The 22,037-nt window shown below is 40.6% G+C and overlaps 3 protein-coding genes across 14 annotated transcripts in view; 2 read left to right on the top strand and 1 right to left on the bottom strand.

The window, feature by feature from the left end:
- The window catches only part of trip12 (thyroid hormone receptor interactor 12), a 45,901-nt gene that overhangs the window by 22,890 nt on the left and 974 nt on the right, over positions 1–22,037 (bottom strand). Inside the window, exons 1-4 of one of the 11 annotated variants that reach the window (XM_044353731.1) lie at positions 5,717–5,804; positions 2,006–2,152; positions 1,503–1,628; positions 504–1,291 (exon numbers count right to left, since the gene is read on the bottom strand). In XM_044353731.1, coding sequence (XP_044209666.1) covers positions 504–1,291; positions 1,503–1,628; positions 2,006–2,103 — 1,012 coding nt within the window. In that variant the 5' untranslated portion in view covers positions 2,104–2,152; positions 5,717–5,804. Of the gene's footprint in view, positions 1–503; positions 1,292–1,502; positions 1,629–2,005; positions 2,153–3,791; positions 3,858–3,926; positions 4,027–4,228; positions 4,332–4,760; positions 4,859–5,250; positions 5,361–5,716; positions 5,805–22,037 lie in introns of those variants that run through there. The other 10 variants (XM_044353727.1, XM_044353728.1, XM_044353732.1 and 7 more) reach the window with 10 other exon arrangements.
- Positions 5,341–7,923, top strand: fbxo36a (F-box protein 36a). Its single transcript, XM_044353743.1, has 5 exons — positions 5,341–5,415; positions 5,818–5,953; positions 6,429–6,537; positions 7,056–7,228; positions 7,460–7,923. The coding sequence occupies exons 2-5, from the start codon at positions 5,834–5,836 to the stop codon at positions 7,607–7,609; spliced, it is 552 nt and encodes a 183-aa protein (XP_044209678.1). The 5' UTR covers positions 5,341–5,415; positions 5,818–5,833; the 3' UTR covers positions 7,610–7,923.
- zbtb38 (zinc finger and BTB domain containing 38) lies at positions 7,999–20,982 on the top strand. 2 transcript variants are annotated; one of them, XM_044353741.1, is made up of 3 exons: positions 7,999–8,450; positions 9,054–9,343; positions 16,580–20,982. In XM_044353741.1, exon 3 carries the CDS (start codon positions 16,580–16,582, stop codon positions 20,282–20,284), a length of 3,705 nt encoding a protein of 1,234 aa, XP_044209676.1. In that variant the 5' UTR covers positions 7,999–8,450; positions 9,054–9,343; the 3' UTR covers positions 20,285–20,982. The 2 variants fall into 2 exon arrangements, with proteins under 2 accessions (XP_044209676.1, XP_044209675.1); XM_044353740.1 differs by lacking the exons at positions 7,999–8,450; positions 9,054–9,343 and adding an exon at positions 13,281–13,493.

Genomic DNA, 22,037 nt, shown 5'->3' with positions numbered 1-22,037 from the left:
AAACTATGCATAATAAATTTTATCTTAAGTCCAGTAATTATCTGTATGATTTACCTCGGTGTTGTTTGTGTCTCATTTAAGCGGCACCAAATACCAAATATATCTGCTCCCAGCGGTGAAGAGTGAGGTTTCGTAACTGATGCTGTGACGCTGCTTGGATCATAGGTCCTGTGACATTTAATCCCAGAGGTGTAACCTCCATCCAAGCACACGAGAATTATGTGCTGACCCTTTACAAGCTCGTCATAACCCTGTTTAACCCCTCAATCTTTTCACACAATTACAATCCCATTTAATAGCAATTACAATTCCCATCACTAAATGGGGGACACAGCATATCAAATCAAATAGGAAACACAAATATTTCTGATATCATACTAAATAGTACTGAAATTGTCTCTTTGCCAAAATTCAGTGAAATAAAGACCTTTTGGCTCTGAAGTGGATTAAAATGAATATTTCTACTATGAAGAGAGAGGATGCATAAACAGTTAATGACTCACTTGCTAGTTTAGCTTGTAATCCTGATGGCCCAGGTTTGGAGGTCTCAGTTTTTGAGGATCCAGGCAGGGACAGTTTAGGTTTTGGCAGGTTGACTTTGGGGTTGAAGCGTGCTGCCCACTCAAACTTTGAAGAACTGGCGGTTTTAGCCTGCTCCTTGTCCCGGGTACTACGCCGTGGGGAGGGGCTTGAGGCTGAGCGAGATCGACGTGCCTTGGTCTGGTCTTTTCCCTGTTTGACTCTGGCGCCCTGCGTGGTGGCGCTATTGTTGCCTGTGGTTGAGGAGGAGGAAGAGGTGGAGGCAGAGGAGGAGGAGTCTGTCACGTTGCTACACCCAGCTTTGGCTGAGGCGGCCGATTTAGACGCCAGCTTGGTGGGTTTTGCAGTTCTGCCCTCGGTACGATTGGGGAGGGACCCAGCGGTGCTACTTAGACCGGGGAGAGAGTCCGCTTTCTTCCGTTTCTGGACTGGTGAGGCCCCAGCGGCCCCGCTCTTCTTGCTCTGGCCTCGACCTGACGATGCAGGTGGTTCTGAAGCAAGTGATCTCTTCTTGGACTTAGCTGGGCCTTTCTTGGTCTCTGAGGTATTGTCTCTGGGTGGTGGGAGCGATTTGGGCTTCTTGGCAGGGGTCGGTCCAAGGGTGCTAATTTGGTCAGGAGCTTCACTTCTTTTCAGCCCTCGGGTGCCCTCACTTTTTGACTGGTGGCCTGGTCGCTCTTGTTCAGATGTCCCCGCAGCCTCTGGGTCGTCTTGCAGCACAAATGAAGCCACGGACAGAGTAAGACCGCTTCTGCCAGGGAGCAAGAGAGACAACAAAACACCATCTAAGAATATTCCTCCAACCGTGAAAAGTGATTAATTACAGTGCCACATTCATTGTACTCATTCAGATTTAAAACAAAACCCAAAGATGTACAATATGTATGACGTTATTGGATAAAGTACAAACCCTACGACACACACGCACACACAATGAAGTACCAAATAGAGAGGAGGGGTACCTTCTTGAGCTGTGCCCTCTGGACTGGCCAGTGGCTGAGCTGGGTGTGGCTTTGGAAGCCTTAGAATTAGGTCTTCTACTTTCAGGTGGGGAATTTGCTTTATGTTTTACCTGCTCTGACTGCAACCTGTAAGGTTGGAAATTAAAGAGCAAGTAACAGTGTGGGTTTTTTGTAATTAAGCCACAAAAGAAAGATTTAATCAATCCCCAAATCATTTTGGCTGACTTCCTCTGCATATCCTGTGATCATTAACACCTCTGGAGTAGCATGAATAACAGCTAAAACTGAGTTAATCACCATTTGGCTATGATTAAAGTACTAGTACACACCCACCCATGAACTGAGTACAAACAGCCCTCTACTGATTTTATAGAATTCATTTGTTGCTCCCTGATAAAAAATACAACAAATGTTCCCCACAAACTATGATTGCTGCCTCTTACTTAATTCATTGGATTGAGATTTTGAATAAAACTGAACGGCAAGTGTGAAGGTAGACTCACCTTCCCGCGACTGTATGGTCTTGTGGCTGGGCCGCAGCAGTGTTCCTCTGTGAACGGCGCAGTGACCCCCCTGGATTGGAATTAGGCCGGTTGGACATTGGCACCTCTCTCCTGAAGGGACATACCCTTTCTAGACACTACCATTCACTGCAATCAAAGAAAGAAACCATATAAGAACTACTACAACCAGTGGGTTGATTTAAAACAAGTTGCTCCGATGTAGGTGCTGCATGTGACAGTTGATAAAGCTTTTGCACCATTAAGCTCAAGCTCACCACTCTAGTGCATTTGAAATGATCAAAGGCATGACTGTCTCATCTCATCAATTTGACAGCCAAACTACCATTCATGTAGGGGCAGAAACATCCAATCAAAACAGTGAGTTGAGACTGAAATGAGAAACTACATAAATATATATGTGACTGTGTGTGTGAAATAAGAAATATGAACTATATATGTACAGTAGATTTCCATGAAAAAAAAGATTTCATGGTGTCAGTAATAGTATTCTTCTTTTTACAAAAAAGCAAGATCCACACAGCTCAATTTATGTGCAAGTTTACAGATATATTATATTTACACATACATACATATACTTATATGAACCACTTGTGATAGGTTCCACTAAATTACCTTAAAATGAACTATTAGTGAGTGTATGAAATGATAACATTATGGTTTTTAGAGACAACACTGCATACAAAAGTTCAAAACAATTTTGTCACCATGTATCATGATGTCATGTACAGATTGGCCTTTACTGTAAATGCTATAATTTATTTGTACTTTACTTTTAACCCCCATCATGAATGGTAAACTGGCATTCATTCATCCAATAACAACAATAATAGTAATGTTCATCATTAGAATATCGGTTTACATTAAAATAACGACCCAAGATTCATTTGAGTAAAAATGATTAAGGTCACAGACAAATCAAACAACCATGGGAAAGACTGCAAGTCAAACAAACTATACAAAACAGGAATTACCTTTAAAAGTAGTTGATACTCTTTAAAATGACTTTAACATTCCTAGATACCCAACCAACAGAACTTGTTATTATATCGAGTAATCCTTTTAGTCAGCATGTGAAAGAAAATGTCTTTTACATATTAAAAGTAGTATCAGTTATGGATTTCCCACAGGTCAATGACATGAAGGCACTGATAACAGGACAGGTGATGAGTGATTGATATGTTTTGAACACACACACACATACACACTGTATGATGATTTTATCAATTGGTACACAAAGACTACTGAACCACAACTTAAATACATTTTGCCATCTAGAAAAGAGATTATTAAATTTACTCATTTATTAAAGGTTTAAATCATGATATGATTGATCATATAAATACGCCATACTTGGCAAGCTCACAGGGCCATTTTAGGCCTGCACTGACAGTGCATCCTAGTCTTTGTTTATTCGTCCATTCTGACAACTGGTCCCCCACACTCGCCCATAATGTGATTAGTTAAGCACATCAAATGATCGGCAGCTTGAAACACTCGCTGGCACTAAGTTTCTTCTAATACACCACTAAACAAGCACGGCTGTGTCCAATTTTTATACTCATGATTTACAGAGGCCTATATTTCTGACGTAGTTCTCTACCACCACCGACTAGCATGTTTAGCCACTCATATCCTAGCTAGTGCCATACATTTTGACAGTGGCTTAGTCACATCCCTACCTATACAAAAACTCCTGTAAAGCTTGTAACCACTGCTTTCTGAATATTATGCCGAGAAAACGCTAAAAAGGATAGTAATCACATACCAGAGACTCGTTCGTTAAAGTTACGTTGGCTAACGTAGCAGTGGTTAGATGGAAATGCGTAGTTGGCGTACCGGTGTGTCAACCTATTTAGCGTTAGCTCCCTAACTAAACGCACTGATAATTCCGAATAGCTACCTTGTTTGTGGTATGAAACGGCGAAATCTTCACTGAATGGCCAAGACGGGCCCTCTTATGGGTCAAGTTAACGATTACGTCCACCTGAGATTAGCTTCACATCGAAAATGGCAGCATCGACTGAACCGTCTTTTCGAAAGCGGTTTAATGTAATATAGCTCGCAGGCTACCATTAAACCAACGGAAGCTAACTTGATATTCTCCCTGCCGTGACACACTGGTCTGTGTCTGGCTGGCGATCAAGTTTAAAGTGAAAAAAATATATATAAATATATACATGTCTCGCAAGCGAGCTAGCTCACCTTCTACACTGTTTGATGGGGTGCTCAAATCAAAAATACATAACTGTCAAGTTGATGGGTAATCAGGCAGATCCTGGATCACTCTCTTAGCAACTGTCAACGCGAATATTGAGACGACATCTAACGTTAGCTGTGAGGATCACTTAATGTTTTCTAAGCTGACATAAGGCCAATGCCTGTCTCTCACTAAAAGCGCTGGTTAGCGTTGTGGCTAACGTTAGCCAGACAGAAACAAGTTGACTATTAACAAGCAACGTGTCAACATATCACACACTTCCTATTTAGAGCTGGGTAAATGGGACCAAAATAACGCCAAGCATTGTATTTATGTTAAGCATCCGAGCCAGAATGACAAGTATCTAGGCTAATTATTAGCAAGCTAATGCTAGCTTAGCGAGTGTTTCTTCCTATGACCGCTCACTCGCAAACAGTAAGCTGACAAAAAATAAACAACTGGCCGTTTGCTGGACAAGCTGGTGTTATTGGTTGGTATTAGTGAAGCTAGCTGTCCGACTGACAATAAATTACTGACCTTACGAATACAGAATAAACTGCTGCAGGGCAGTCACACAAGTTAGCTGAGCGTTGTCAAACCAAACAACAGCGTTATAGCTGTTACCAGCTAACCTTGGCATGCAAGCTAATTAATATTAGCGAGCCTTGTTGTCGCCAGCTTACGCTTTTGCCAGCTCGACAGGATGGTAATGGGATTTCTTTGACAAACTACTAGCTTCGTTACACCACACGAATATAGTCTTTTTTTGGAGTGGGGCACAATTTTGTTAAAAATTGTGTTACAATTGACTAGTTTGTCTAGCTAACAGCTACCTAGCACGTTAACGCTAGCTAGCAAAAAGAAATGGCCTCTTGATACATTTTTAGACACAAAAAAACAGGAAAGCAGAGACGGGATTCGAGATATTTTCGCAACACTGAATCATAATTCCCCCTATGTTATTCTATATTGAACCATCTCGAAGGTTCAAAAGACTGTTGGATGAGATGTCACTGAAAAATTGTACCTTTTGGTATAATGTTGTTACCTATTTGTTCCAGTGTTGTAGTTGTAACAGACAGTGCACCAGCTCCTCTTTTCTCTCTCTAACCCTGCTACTTTCACATCAGCTGAGGGGCCTACAACTGCAATATACATCCGCCTGATTCATCCGCTTAGGGACTACTTAACGGTACTTCTCATTTTAACGCTAAGCTTTCGGCATCTGCTTGTTTTTAGAAAAACAATGTCACTGCGAGCACTGGGTATATTTCTCTGTAAACATATATATAAGCTAGCTGGTAAGGTCTTCAGACCAAAAGATGGAACTAACTTTTATTTGCGGGTATACAAACATCAGCGCAACACTGAAGTAACATTAGCTTGTCACAAATATGAAGTATCAGTCCGCTGGGTCGTGACCCCCTCCCCCTCCCCCCCTTTAATACACGCACATAAAACACTTACCTATAAATTAATTTGATTTGCATTACCTTTTTGTCATCACATCACACCAGTGTAACATATTTAACATAACATATTATCCATGAAAAAAACAGTCTTCTCTGCCGTTGAGTAGATATTGTTATTTCAGTTGCTTTTCAGTTGTCATGGTTACAGTTCTGCGTCCAAAAATGGCGTCCTTGCTCGAGGGGCAACTGTTTCAAATTAGTGGTCAGGGTCCACCTCCTCCAAAAGATTTTTTCCAACTTGTTATAACCAAAAATGAGGTAGAGTATTTTTTTATTGCATTCTATTTATAAAGTAGAGCCAGAAAGAATAACTAAATGTTGATAAAGTCCCTGTTTCAACTAAAAAAGTTAGTTAACCTTGCTGGGCTAATAATAGTGATATTTAACTACTTTGTTGGCTAATTTCAGGCACTTTGAGCTAAGATCTCTGTACCCTCTAATACATTTTTTACATGTCAAGCTGAATGATGTGAGGTAAATAGTATACTACAGGAATACAGTATATGACTTGTAAAATTAATGTTGCAGTGTGTTAAAATCATTATGCCTCTGTGTATCCTCTAACTGGTAATTTGTTATTCAAGATATTATTATTATCATTATTATTATTATTATACATAAATAGTATTTTGGATCCACATGACCATCAGTAGTCAATGCATTGTAAAGTTTTCCTAGTATTAAGTCAAAATATCACTCTGTCCTACAACTCTTTATTGTTGTCTAACTTGAGGTTATATTGAGATCATGGAAGATTTCTTTGCGACTTGAATGCCGGGGTGCTGCACCCAAGGAGCTGAAGACATCCCATCACGATTTCCTACATCAGAAAATGCCACAGCGTAAGGTTTCTTCACCACAATAGAAACCTATAACGATTATTTTCATTCTTAATTAATCTGACAATTTGCTTGATTAATAGATGTCTATGAAATGTCAAAAAATTTGAAAAATGCCTGACTTCTCCATATATCTTTTTTTGTTCATCCAACAGTCCTGAACCCAAAGATAATCAGTTTACTATCATGTATGACAAAGATAAGCATTAAATCATCACATATGAGAGGCTGAAACCAGCAAATACTTGGCATTTTTGATTTAAAAATTACTAAATAGTTGATTAATTTCTGCCAATCGATTAATCGTTGCATCTCTAAACCTAATTACTGCCCAGTAGCCTTACGTTATGTTCATGATGCTGAAAATCTTAACAATTGTTCTTCTTAAGTCTGTTTGAGAAGTGGTGCAGTAATGTTTAGGCTATTTGCTTTAAAGTAAATCTATCATTTGACAAAAAAAGCTTATTTGGTTTTTCAAGAAATTGATGTCCAGGTTGTACTTTCCCACATTTTATCTGCAGAACAAGTTGGTGCCATTTTTGGGCAGAGGATTCTCGAATATACAATATCTCTTTGTCAAGGAAAGTTTGATTACCTGGAGCGCTTACCTGACGACATGTTACTCAAAATCCTGTCCTACCTGGAGCTGAAAGATATAACACAGCTGGCACAGACCTCACATAGATTCAGAAAGGTGAGAAACTCGAGTACAGTGCTGTTTATATTAACCTAACACAGTCACATCCAGTAAAACTGTTTTTGTTTAAAGAATGATATTCCTTAACAGTCAGGTGATGCAAAAAGAGTTTGTTAGTTTCTATTTTGCGCTGTCTACAGCATAAGTGTAGTACATTTGTGTACACTGACATCCAGACCTCCATTTTGTTTTGTTTTGTTGTGCTGTGCTCTGATTGGACGGTACCAGCTCTGCAATTCTGAGAAGTTTTGGGAGCAGATTGTGAGGAATCGCTGTCCTGAGTTCACCAGTGACATGGATGGCATAGCCAATGCTATGGGTTGGAGGAGGATCTATTTTACCTTCTTCCACACCAGCGGCAGGAAGGAGCAGCAGTGAAGCAACCAAACAGTTTAATTACTGTTCTGATACAATTGAAATATAAATGTGTTGACAGTCAGATAGTCAGTATTAATTTTGCCCTTTGTGAAACAATAGGCAGTATTTTCAGTGATGTTTTGTGAGTGCTCAAGTTTCAGATTTAGTGTTAAAATACCAAATGATCTTTAAAACAGATCAGTATTATCCTATTACTTTGACATGTAATGTCACTAATATTCAATACGTAGAAACAATTCCCTGCAAATTAAATATGTTGCAAAGAGTGTACATTGTGATCATCACTGTCACATTAACAAATTATATTTATATTATTTAGTGTCCCATATGGTTCCTTCAATCATAAACTCTTAAAGCATACATTTGGAGAACCTATGACAAAAAAAAATATTAAACACTTCAACAACTGGAGTGTTGCTGACATCATATCAAGGTCAATGGTCATTTTCACCATATACTTCCTGTTTACATTTGCCAGTGAATTGTTCTTGCGCCCTCTGCTGAAGACCCTCAACACTCAGCGCTGCCTCAGCCCTACAGCCAGCCCAGTTACTGTGACAGTCTGTGCTTTGTTCGCTTTTGCAGCCAGCAGAGGGAGCAACATGGCAATGAAAACTAGAGTCAGATGATGGGAGGAGGAGGAGGATCAAGCAAATAAACCCTTGGGTAACGTGTGCAAAACAAGTGCTGTAATTCTGGTTACCATGACCAGGCCTTAAGACCACAACACACTTATTCTGGAGTATTGTGATTGTACAAATACGTCTTTAAGGGCATCTGCCACACGGGTCTTACTTCACCTGAAACCTGTACAAGCAAGCTACAGTAACATAAGACAAAGGTATGCACTGTTTTTTCTGTTTCTAAAAAGGTACCTTAGTGGATCACAGACAACATATGGTACAATAAATGTAAACAAAAGCAGCTATATACTATAGTAATGTCCTTATTTCTTTTATAGCTGCTGTCGCAAAAAGAACTGCAACACAGACACATAAAACATAAAGCATTCCATTGTCCTGTGTTAACAACAAGAAAAAGATGTTTTACAGCACATGTTAAAATGCCGCCATTTTCCATAAGCAATAAGACTCCCCTTAAAATTAAATATTCTTCTGCTCAAAGGATAGCTGGGTGTTTGAGTGATCTGACATGACCGCATGCAGCCCTGACTGGTAGGTACTATTGCCTATTATTAGCCTCTGAACACTGGATACCGCCTTCTCAGCTGAGTCTGGTTGAGGAGGAAAAATATTCATTACGTAACAATAAAGGATCTGTCTCCCAGACCCACTTCCTGAATACCACAGCAGCAACTAGGCCTCAAACTGAGGCAGAGCGGAAGCCTCATCCATTTATTTGTTGGAGCAGTGTAGAGCAGTGCCGGTTGTTTTCTGCTTATCCCTTGCCTCCACACATTCACCACGCCACCCCTCCTTCTCAGCTCCTCTTTGTGGGTCAGTGATGCAGCGGGAGTGACGCAGCAGTGGCAGCAGCCTCCAGAAGGCAACTATACACAGCAATAAGAGGAACAGGGAACTTTTGCCAGAACTATAGTCCACAGACAGCTACCAGACAACTGTGAAGAGGGAAGATGGTAAAGGCCTAATCTAGGCCAAAAGGGAGAACGGGAGCCGGGTAGTCACTCTGCTTTCCTCCTCCAAACAAACACCAGAGAGACTTCCACAGCGGCAGAGACAGGCCCAGCAAGACCTTCCGCACAGACACATTTTGGTAGGCAACTCAAAGTATGAGTGCTTGTTATGGTAGCAACATAAAAGCTACTAGGGATGAGTGTCATTGTATGCTAAGAGTGTGAATGCTTTGAGAATGAGGATGAGGCCTACTCAGCCTTGTACTGCTGTTTTGCCTCCCTGCAGATCAGCGTCCCCACAGGCTGCAGCTGAGTATCAGACACACAGAGGCTTGTATACTTTGTCCTGTGGTTTTGGACTCATCCTAGCTGTGGTACTAAGTGTAGGTGACAAAGTGCTGCTTACATAATACTTGATAGGCTCCACTGAATAAAATAACAAATCCGCAATGGTATGAAGTGGTATACAGACTAATATCAACTTTCAGTCCGAGCAATGGATTTTACTTTCATTTGCAGTTTTGATTCCAATTTAGCTTCAGATCATTTTTGTATGTGAATTTTTTAAACTTAGCAATTTCTCCATTCTTTAATCAATCTAAATATCAATTCCCAGTCCTTTAAAATATCCTTATAAATATAAAGTATGCCAATTAATGACAGCCTAGGCAGTTAAATGGCACAATGGTTAAAATGGTTTTAATAACATTTAAGACTTAAAAAAAGATTAAAAAGCATTATTTTATTGATTTACCAGATGCATTTCAGCCTACAGCCATCCATCAGGTATACAGCACATACTGTACATATACATAAGAGATTTTTTTTATGTTGGAAGACAAAACCTGCATTCACTTCATGTCGTTGGCACTGAAGTTACTGAGGAAGACTTGAGATGAGGAGACAAAAAAGCTAAAAAAAACAAACCAAACTGTTATTTTGCTTTAAAAAGGCACTGCTCTTCCTGACCTAAATACTTAAGTCACCGCAAAGTGCTGTACGATGCAGTTGAATGGTGGCTACAAGAACACCCCAAATAAGTCAAGGAAAGACCTCCGACTTCTCTCTTTCAATATAAGGCCAATATTTTTTGTCCAAAAGAAGTTAGGATCTTAAAAGTCATTTTCATTTCTTCTAATGTGTGTCTCTGAAGTGAATTTGAAAACTAGAGTTCCATGAAGTTGATATTTTTGACTGACAGGAGTCTTAGTAAATCAGTCAGCTGGTCAGTGGTTGCTGCACTTCAGCCAGGCTCCCCCCTTGTTCTCCACATTTAGCTGTTAGCACTTAGCTGTTCTGGCTCCAGTTATAGAAGGTATGCACTGAAGTCATAGAAGACACCACCACTGAGTGGCCAAACACACCAACAGGTGGCTGCTATGAATGGACAGAGCTGCAATACCAAGAGGAAAAATATCTTGAAAAGGTAAAGGCCATCAAAAGATCAAGAATGATCTGTATGATGTAAGGGACACTCAGTGGTGTGTGGGTGTTGATATTGAGGCTTCTGACACATATGTGTACGTATTTATATGTCACTCAACACCTTGTCACAAACAAAATATGAATGGATGTAGACACACAGTCCCATTTTACAGCAGGATTTCTCAGGCCTAATCAACTATGAGGACATCAAAGGATCTCCTTGCTGTCTGTGGGCAAGTTTGTAAAAATAGTTTCATTCAGAAAAACATGAGCTTGACACGTACCCTTAGAGAGTACCACTTCATGTTGCTTCTCATCTCTTTAACCTTTGTTAACCCTTAAGCTATCTCTGAATTTGTTTTTACAGTTGATTGTTCATGTAAATGCGTTATGGCAGGTGCTGAATGTTGAGTGTTTGCCACACCCAGCAACCAATAAATACAACACCAGAATATCCTTCAAAAACAGGCGTGAAACCACAGATTTTGAATCCATTTTCTTTAAGTGGACTATGTTCCTCACATTTAAATATTGTGTCTAATGTTGGTGCAAGTGCTCCTCATTTCCATTTCTGAAACGGGATTTTATACCTTTCAATATGGGAATAATGGATATGCTGTATTTGATGCAATAAATGTGTGCAACATAACCTTCTTGGCATTTATTAATACATTGTTGATGTAATACTGCAATTACTGTAGTACAACATTATGATTTTCTTGTTCCAAATTGCTTAACCTAGTGGATGCTTTTACTGTTTCTTAAATGCAGCATTTACATGTATAAACCTTGAAAAAGGCTGAAACACTATGGAAAAATCAATAAAATAAAACTATAAAACTAATAAATATTTTCTCCCAAAATTGTGCCTCATTAAACTGCAAGTACTAAAGCGCTAAAGAGCACCTTTTGGGTACCTTTACTTTATAGTCTTTTTTTTGTTTGTTTATCCCGACTCTGTGGAAAAGTTTATATTATATCTCTGAGAGGAATTTTGGCTGTTGCACGTAAAAATTTTGTGTGCAGTTTTTAAAAGCCTTGAAGGCTCAATCCATCATCCTTATGTAAACAAAAAGGTAGCACCATCACCAAACCCCTCAACAAAGGATTAGAACCTGATCCACTCTCAAATGGATTGACAGTTATTTTAATACAGATAACAACTAAATCTAAGTTTTTAATGTTTTCTTTTGCTTTTACAAGTTTGTTTACATGAGTAATTTACACAGCAGCAAAGCAGGTCAATATCTATAAAACCTGTCACTTATGAACATGAATATACACTATCTATAACTTATATAGTCAAAAAAAGGTCAGTAAAGAGTTATGATTAACTCCCTGACAAGCTGATACACCAGCTGCTATTTGGGCTAATGTTGTGGTCTTCAAGGAAGAAGGTCTTACTGTCAGCACCAAAAATAGACTGAGCTTTTGTTTACTTGTGTTTTCATGAAACCACAATAACGTGTTTTACTCAACACAGAAAAGGGAAGGGGTCAATACAACAGCTTTGATTCTTGGTGATTATTGAGCGTAAGAGACGAAAGCACAAACGAATAGCACATTTCCTTCCTTCCGCGCGATGAGTGAGTGCATACATAATGATATGGCACCTGCTACTTTCTCATGTGAAATCAACAGGACATAAAATGAAACGGCTTTGAAACTAGTTCAAAGCAGGTCATGGCCAGCATGAGCTGAAGACCTACACAGTCATATGACCCTCCACTCAGTTGTGTAAATAAAAGAGCTGCTTCCGTCCTCAGAGGCTTGCGAGAGGCTCAGAGTGCCATGCCGGGTTCAGCTTCCTCCCCTCCCCCTCGTCTGCAGTGCTGACGCATCTGCTGCTTTTGCATCAATCAGCAGCCTCTATATAGGTATACCCAGAGTCCCCGCTGATAGCAGGAATCGCTTTTTCCCCTCAGCCTTGCATTCAGTTTGCATGCTGCAATACTGTGAAAAAGCATTGATGAATATCTGTCCTTTTATTGCTGTAATACACAACAGGACAGTAGTCACTGCTATCTCTCGTGTTCTGCATTACCTAACCACAGTGACTGCGTAAGCGCGGACGAAAGGGCTTTGCTGTAATATATTGCTGCACAGACTGAGACTGTGCACAAGCATGAAACAGATGGTGTGGCGTTATGCATTCAAGGTGCATCTTGTTTCTATGAGAGATCGTTTTGTTTCATGCAAAAGACGGGGTTTTTTTTGGTCAACATCGAGATGCATCGGGATCTGGCTGGTGTGGTTCTGGGGAGATTTAATACGGCATTTATGTACACAGAGCAGAGGACTCCTGCTACCAGCAATGCAGCTGAGCGTTTTCTCTGGCTGTTGCATGGAGTACAGAGCTGGTGCGTGATGTAGCACTCAGCATCTCTCCGCTCTCCCTTCAGCCCTCTGCCATGCTTAATAAAAGTTGCCGTTTCCTGCTCAGTGGCTCCAGAGCGAACGCTTCAATTGCCCAGCTAGCACAAAGGCAGAGCCACTCTCCAGTCTAGATACATGCTGTATAAACTGTGAGTCCTTCTTATAGCTGTAGCAGAGCAGAAGAGGTACAGCCAGAGGAGGGCAGGGCAGATCTAGCCCAGGACCTGGGCTGCATGGATAGAGGCGAAGGACGTTGGAGCTGGATGTCATCTGCACACAGAGAGGGAGGGAGAGGAAGAAAGACGTCAGAAAAGCTCTGCTTCTGTCAACACCATTGATCAGCGACCATCATAGAAGAAAAAACTACTTTCGCCTTGCTCTGATGAAACTGTTTCTCATGTATAGTAGTGCATATTGAGGGTTGTAGAAAAGGGATACTGCATGACACTGTTTCCTGTTCGCCTGCATCATTTTCTCTGATATTCTAAGGTATGTTTTGCATGGTTTCCCTCAATTTACAACCTGTTTTTTTTTGCGGAAGTACGCTTTGCAGAGATGCGTGAAGTGGCTTTTGCTTTGACATTTCGTTCTTTGTTTGACAAGACTGTCTGTATACTATACTGTCATTTCTTGGTTTGTGGTTTGGTATGAGGGGATTTTATTTACAGACTTAAAAGATTTCACATGAGCTTTCAAGGTAAAGTTAGGTTGGGTGTGGCAAAATCATAAGCACTGATGACAAATTCAAAATTTCCGCTCAGCATGTGGTGCCAATAAACCACAACAATTGGTAGAATTGTGAAATGATTGTGAGATGTCAAGATGAAACTGTTTCTATAAACAGCAGAAACACTGAAATTAGTACTAAAGCCATGGTACGTCACTTGCTGTTTTGAGATGAGAAAGTCCTTTGGGTAGCATCTCTGCTGCAGACAAAGACACTCAGACCACAACACATACACAAAGTTTATTCAAGACAAAGGCAAGCCTCAATTGCTCTGTAAGCTGCTGTGTGTTGCAGGTTCTCAGAAAGGGCAGGATGTTTGTGGGAGAAAGGCGACCGAATAACTGGACAGCTAATACAGTCACTTGCCATCCAGCTGAATCCCAATAAATGCTGCGCCATAGCATGTTGCCATGACAACGGAGGCCTGTATGAGAAAGGAGGCAGGAGGCTGGTTGCATTTACAGCAATATAAGAGCCTTTACAGAACGGCGGCCATATTGTATTTGTCGCACACAACACAAAATCGGAAATGAATGAAAAAACAAATTAAATGATACGACTAAAAAATTACCTGAACCTCATTTCAGTAGACAAAAAATACAGTAATTTTATTACATTTAGAATACTGTTTTTAAAACCAGGTTGCAGCTGATGTGTAATGTCCAGGATAAAGTTTTGCAAAACACGAAACAAAATTAGATATGACATTGAACTGGCATTAATTTAATATGAGTTGACACTATATTTACAATATAATTTGCACAGTTCAATCAGGATATGGATCACGACAAACTAAGCCTCTTGTTTTCAACTGCACGCAAGAGAGAGAGATACTAAGTATAGAAGCGTCGCCTCCAGAGTAGCAGTTGCCACGATCTCACGCTGATTTGCACAGTCACAGTATGACTAACACTGCAAACGTAAACAAAAGATGATAAAAATAACAATAATGTAAAGCAGGAACTTCTGTGTGAGCTTCAGCTGGATATTTAAATAACGTTGATTCTGGTGTGATGATTCATCACTTAGAAGAGCAGCAAGTGTGTTTTAGCAGGTGCAGTCAGCAGTCTGCGTGAGACGTGCCAAGTGTTTCAGTGCAGACTGACTCAGACATGAGTGGGCCACAGTATGAACGCCATGCTGTTTGATACATCCTCTTCCAAACTGACGATGAATGAAATGTAACTCGCTCTAAAAGTTACAGATTGCGGATCATTTCAGTTTACTGTAACAATCGAGATAATCCACAAATGCTGCTTCATCAATATAGAAAAACTATGCCAAGAAATCTGTTTTGCCTTTATAAACAATGCAGCCGTGTGTTCAAGTGAGCAACAGGAAGACGCGTATACTTAATATATAGTATTACAATAATATTAGCAAATTAACTCCTTTGAAAAAGCAAAAGCATATCAATATTTCTACTTTTCACAGCAATGACTATTGTACGTATGTGCTACATTAAATTATCTCAATGTTCCTCTCTTGCTGCCACCCCTCTCATGAGGCGTTCATTAACGGTTTCCTGTAGTTAGTTGACAACAATATGTGAGACAAGTGAAAGGATGCTTCCACCGCCGACTAACAGAGACAACTGAAGCAGAGAGTATGCAACCACCAGTGCATAACTGTCTGCATGTTATTTTCATATTGACAAAAATAAGACTGTCATCATGACAACTGTACAAACAGACCTAGTGCAGAGCTGTAGGTGGCACACTGAATGAATTACTGCCCAAACTGAATTATCAGTAGGAATAATGGAAAAAAAAGCTATGACAAATGAGTCATATCACATTTTAGCAGGTGCAGGACAAGACCTCCCTTGTATTTAGAGTACTGCTGGGTTTTTTTTTTTTAAAGATGAGAGTCTAACCAACCTGAACGTACTTAGGTTGTTTATAACACAAAATTGTATATATGGAAATGGCAGAAAATGGCGGCAAATATTTGGTCAAAAATCTTATATATATAAATTTATTATATCTATATCTATCTATATATATTTTTCATTAATATTATAAATTTAGTCTGACCTTTTGACTTAAATCTATTATTCAATATTTTTAAGAGGCAGCAAGGGACACCTTCCCCTGGGTCTTTTCTACTGCTACCTGTTGACCACTAAGCAGCTCCCTCGCAGCATGTTGACAGTTTTAATGTCCGTTCTGCTTTCCTTTTCACAAATTTCCTGACAGCTGGAATTTAAACCCATTCCTCAATGCAATCATAGCCCAACATCTTAGCACTGACAACTGATTAACAACTGTTATTGAAATATCAACAGAAAGGTATTTTCATTGCAATATTTCATCAGCGAGGTCTGTCTGAGATAAACTTTTAAATATGTCTAATTTAGCCTTTGTTTATATCCCACTGACATGTAACATCTCTTCTACATAATAAAACCAGATAAGACAGCTTCATCAAATTTATAGTACTACTACAGAAAGAAACAAGAATTGGAAAAGGGGAGAACAAAATACCAGAAATCACTTTTGAAAAAGAGGATAGTGGCACAAGCCTTCATACATTTCTCTTAAACTCTTTGACTTAAACTCAATACTACTTTATATTTCAAACCTTATAAAGGTATTTGATGAAACACGACGGAGATCATGATCGCTTTTTTCTTACCAATCTACATCAGGTCTACATGACTCACCAGAACCGTTGCCACTGGAACTTATCTGTCAGGACATTACTGCCATCTAGTGTTCAAACACTAAAAGAGCCAAATTATTTTCAAATATGGAAAGTGCACCTTCTGTACCTTCTGAATTTCTATAACAATACTTTCACTTTTGTAAAACTCTGATGTAATAAATTCTTCTATTTTTGTCTTTAGATGACTGTGGTGTCTCCCTGCACTCAGAACCTGATGGATAGTTCTCACCCTCACACCGTGCTAAGCAAGCTCAATGAGCAGCGCTCACAAGGCCTTTTCTGCGATGTAACCATTGTGGTGGAGGATGTTAAGTTTCGGGCCCACAAGAACATCCTGGCAGCCTGCAGTGGTTACTTCAGAAGTGCTCTGACAACTCCTGAGACATGGAGCTCCAGTCAAGTGCTGGAGTTGATGGACCTGAAGTCTGAGGTGTTCGCTAGTATCCTCAACTTTATCTACTGCTCGAAGGTGACATCACCTGCTGCAAAGGACACAGGGGGCCTAGTGGCAGCGGGAAAAAGACTTGGTATTCCTTTCTTGGAGAAGCTTGCAGAACAAGAGAAACTAGACTCAGGCATAACTCAAAACCTACCCGAATATGTTAATTCCACAGACTCCAGCGCAGCCCCAGTGCCTACAAAAACAAAGAAGGAAGCCCCCAGGCCCGAGGAGATAGACAGTGCCAGAGGGCCACGCATCACCAATGCCTTCTCCATCAATGAAGTGTGCCCTGGGAACAATCCTTTCACCCCTCTGGTTCAAACCAATGGTGAGAGGCAGTCACCAGATGTGGGGCAGCTCCCAGCAAGTTGCCCTACAACCTCCTGCCTCAACGGGAACAATGAGACCACCCAGGCCCTCTCAGAGCACTCATATGCAGTAAGCCAAGCCACTGAAGAAAAAGATAACAGTCAGTGGGACAACAAGAAAGTCTGTAAGCCAGCAATATCACAGCCAAAGCAACTCATGTACCGGAATGCAGGCCCGCTTAAAAAGCGCCACAGGCTGAGAGGCACTTTGTGTAGAAATATACTTCCAGCACCAGCTGAACCACACACAGATAAACCAAATACTGTCACCCCCATATTAGCTGATGGTGCAACGGCAGCACCTGTTGCAGTCATGACACCACCTCCACTTTTTTCAGAGGCAGAAACAGACAAGCGTATAGACACAGTGCTTCCAGTGGCAACTGACAATGTCCAAATGGACTTAGATCCGCCAACTCTTTCTCCTCACACAGAAGACAGCATCTCAATCTATGGATGTGACCACTGTCCAGAGATATTCACAAATAAAGCTCTTCTCACCATTCACTCAGAGGTGCATAAAAAGCGCTTTGTTAGTCATTTGTTTTGCAAGTTTTGTCACAGAAAGTTCATACATCTCAAACGGCTGCGCAACCATGAGCAGATCTGTCCCAAGCCTGTGAGAGGCCCACCTAAACTAGATACCAGTGACATATCGGCCAGAGAGGTGGACCTCCATTCAGGTGACACGCCGCACATGGAGAACATCATGACACAGCTTCCCTCTGCTGACCTCTCTGCCCCTTACAGTCCAGAGCCTCTTCAAATGGACCAATCAGAGCCTCCGCAGGAGGAGAAGACAATAAAGCCAGGTGGTAGTCAGAAGAGATACAACTGCAGTGTGTGTAAACGAGTGTATGTCACCCTATCCAGTCTGAAGCGGCACGAGAATGTACATTCCTGGCAGAGGGCCTATCCCTGTCATTATTGTAATAAAGTGTTTGCTTTGGCAGAGTACCGTACCAAGCATGAACTCTGGCACACGGGTGAACGCCGCTATCAGTGCATTTTCTGCCTGGAGACCTTCATGACTTACTATATCTTAAAGAACCATCAGAAGTCTTTTCATGGCATTGATCCCACACTAGCTGTGAAGAAAAAATCGGCCAATGGTGGGCTGAAAGCCAGTGTTTATCCAATCAAACTTTACAGGCTCCTGCCCATGAAGTTTAGAAAGAGAAAATACAAGACATATAGCGAGACATATTCAGAGACTGGTGAAAGAGGCGATCAAGCTCCATCAGATAGCAACTCTCCTATCCCTCCATTTGAAAAAAATGGTATGATCAGCTACCCTGACACTGTTCCATTCCCTCTGACATTCATGGCAACGACTAAGACAGTGTCCCCTGTCATGCCTCGTATCAGCTTTGACAAACCATGTGACCAAGATACTGACCAAAGTTTGAACGCTGAATTGGAAAGCTGTCACCAGAGAGGCACAAGAAAAGAGGCTGAGCATAGAGGGTCACCCTTCAACTATAACAGTACCTTCTCTCTGCAACCTGACACAGATTCTCCTGCAGGAGGTCAGAAAGATGATCCTCTCGATCTGATTAGCTCACAGCACATCAGTCATAATGTGCCATTCTTAAACTCTTTGAACACTGTTAAAAAGCTGGGTGAGTTATCAGCTTCTGCAAAAAGAGTTGAGGATATGACCAAGGAGATACTCCAGTCAAGCACTGAGAAACTAGTACTTGATAAAAAGGTGGGGGCAAAGACGGAGACGTATTTTGCCAAACCTGCATGCCCTGGTCCATCAGCGGATGGTGACACAATGCCTCTCTGCCAGATAACAGTGAAAATAGGCAATGAAGCCATCATCCGCCGCAGAATCAAAGGATCCAAGCTCTTCCCAAGAAAGAAAAGGAGAGTCAGAGAACTGAGCGAAGTGGAAAGTCAACAGTCTCCAGTACGGGACAACTCGGAGAGCCCCAGGCTCCGCCTCAGACCAGAAGTTCCTGCCGCTACAGCCCCTGAGACATATGATGATCCCAATGACTGTGACACAGCTGATAAGCTCTGGCGTCCCTACTATTCTTACAAAGCTAAAAAGAAGACAAAGAAGCTGAGATTCAAGCACAGAAAAGCTCTGTTTCACCGTTATCCTGAAACATCTGTAGATAGAGCTGCTGACAGTGAGGCCCAACTTGACAGCTGGCGGACAGAAGAGAGTATCTCAGGTGGTAGTGGAGAGTTGAAGCGTAGTCTTAGCAGGAACTGTAGCCCGAGGGCCACCTACAACTGTGACATCTGTGACAGCTCTTTTATCACAGAGACTGGTTTGAGAGCACACATTATTGGTTCCCACCCATGTTTCTGCCGGACTTGTGGTAAACAAGGTCCCCCGGGTGAGGCACCTGCCGGCAGTGATTACATCTGCAACAGCTGTATGGAGAGCGGCTCCTGCTTTGATAATACACCCCGGAGCCCCAACCCAGAGAAGAAGTATCGCTGCTCCTTCTGTCCCCAGCGTTTTCTCTATCTTGCCACCAAGAGAAGCCATGAGAAAAAACACCAGGAGACAATGGAGGAGGGATACAATTATGACAACTTCATACCATGTTCTAAATACTCAGCACATCTGAGTGAAGATGATAAACAAGACTTTATCAAAACAGAGGAAACTGACAATCAAGAGAGTACTGACATGAAAGGTGAGAAGGTGGAAGGAGGACATTTTTCCTTGGATAAAATTAAACCTAAAATTGAGGATACAACTGACTTTATGTCTTTGACTCCATACCAGGAGATGTCATTTTCCAACATTAAAAGTCCATTATCGCCCTGCAGTGACCGACTGTTCTCTCTGACACCCTCAAAGATGAAACACAAAATGGCCAAAAAACGAATCAATGCAATGCATTCTATGCATCTCACTTCAAAAAAACAAGCCTGTGACAGAGACAGCGATAGCAACAAGGACAGTTTGTCGGGGTCAAGAACAAACAGTCACAATGATCGCGAGAAGTCCTGTAAACTGTCAAGGAGAAATGACTCTGACTCTAAAGGTACCCACATTTCTATACACAAGCCAGAGAAATGGGTGTGCAAAGAGGAGCCATTCTTTTAAAGCCCCCGGAGGACGGCAGCCAGCTGTAGGCAAAAGAGAAAATGAATGAAACTTGACTTTGAGCCACTGCTTTGATTTGTAAATGTAAGAGTTGTAATGTTGTCTTTGTAGCAGAGCTCAATAAAATGTTCCTACAGGACAACAAACACTGAACACGAGGATCTTATGTCGGTTAAAGCTGTAATATCTTCCCTCCTAAACTCAACTGACTGAGTGATTTTTCACCTTTGTAGAAGATATTTTTTGGATAATATAGGACCTTCTGACACAGACTGTACTTTTTTCCATTGTCTATGCATATAAGGCAGACTCAGTGACATGACTGTAACATCAAGAAAAGAAATAAATGTTACTTCAGAGTAGTAATTCATGATTTAAAATGATGTGTAATTTCAGAACAGGGGTGGCAACACCTTCACTTTTTAATATATGTATGAGGAAAACAATATGAGTCCTGCAACTGTCACATTTCTGAGTCTTCCGTTCAGTTAACTGGACATGGTGAGTTGCACTTTATAGTTAGACTATGCTAATCTGTTGGTTAAATACTTTGATAATTCAATTAAAATTCTAAGCATCATTGTTATAATTCTAATTTCTACCACATGGCACCATTGAGGTTACAGTTAATACTTTTGTGTGTTTAATATGTATAAAACCTGTCAAACTATTTAAATAAATATTGTTGATATTCTAAACAGTTGCATCCTGTCTTCCTTTAGCCATATCTTAGCCATATCTTTAGCTAAAGATATGGTATCAACCACTGACCACTGACCAACATAACATACAGGAACACTGATATTCTGATACTGACGCCAACAGTAAGATTTTAACAGTCATATTGGTTCAAAATCTGTTCCACAGCAAACAATTTCCTAAATATAAAGCCACATGGTGGTCATCTGCTCCTTCTGGTCCTTCAGGGACCAGCAGCCTTTCTGAGAAGTTCATTCATTCAATTCTCCGCACATATCTGAATCTAGAGTTTGGCCTCAAGATATGATCTCCAGATGTTCCTGACTTCCTTTCTACTTTCTAAGACTGGGTTTTGCGAAGTAACAGGTGGATCATACGTTTTGGTACATCTCAGCAGTCTGATTATGCCATGGAGGCAACATTTTCCCTGTATCTGTATCTGCCATTTAATAAGGGATGACTACCTATTAAAGCTGTGGCTGCAACAATTCAAGTCGTGTTATTTGTACTATTCCAGATAAAAGTGGAAACATTTCATTTTTACTTTTTCTGTGAGCCAGTTATAATCTTGAGATAAGTAAAGATTAGTTGCACTAAATGTAAAGTAAAATCTTCATATTGTAATAGTATAGTGCGAAACAAACATATGTTTGCATGCAATCACTTCAGTACACAAAAGGGCACATGCTATCTATGCTGTACAGTAGCTGCTAATGTGCTTTCATAAAATATGAGATACAAATGTAAAATAGAACGTATGATGACCAGCCAGTTTTACATATTTTCATTGTTGTAACACACATGTTAAAGATAGGATTCCTGGTCACAAAATAAGATTTTCCTTACATGGACTGAATGACTATATTAAAAAACAAGATTTGATAAAGATATAAAATATTACATAATTCATCCAGTTAATAGCCTGAATGTGACCAAACGTTGAAGGTAGACAGTAGAGAATTGTGTGACATTTGTGTGTACAGTTAAAAAGTCACTCCATCAGCTGTCACATGCCTCTGAGTTAACGGTAAGTGTAAATTAATAACACAGAAAC

This window comes from Thunnus albacares, chromosome 6 (genome assembly GCF_914725855.1).
Source record: "Thunnus albacares chromosome 6, fThuAlb1.1, whole genome shotgun sequence".
Taxonomy (NCBI): Eukaryota; Metazoa; Chordata; class Actinopteri; order Scombriformes; family Scombridae; genus Thunnus; species Thunnus albacares.
This window is presented reverse-complemented; position numbering and strand designations above follow the sequence as displayed.

What these genes read in the sequence shown, in the direction of transcription:
- zbtb38 (XM_044353741.1), top strand. Translation starts at nt 16,580, where the DNA reads ATGACTGTGGTGTCTCCCTGCACTCAGAACCTGATGGATAGTTCTCAC.
- fbxo36a (XM_044353743.1), top strand. Translation starts at nt 5,834, where the DNA reads ATGGTTACAGTTCTGCGTCCAAAAATGGCGTCCTTGCTCGAGGGGCAA. An exon ending in ACATCAGAAAATGCCACAGC is followed by an intron (nt 6,538 to 7,055) that starts GTAAGGTTTCTT and finishes TTTTATCTGCAG; the next exon opens with AACAAGTTGGTGCCATTTTT. An exon ending in CCTCACATAGATTCAGAAAG is followed by an intron (nt 7,229 to 7,459) that starts GTGAGAAACTCG and finishes GGACGGTACCAG; the next exon opens with CTCTGCAATTCTGAGAAGTT.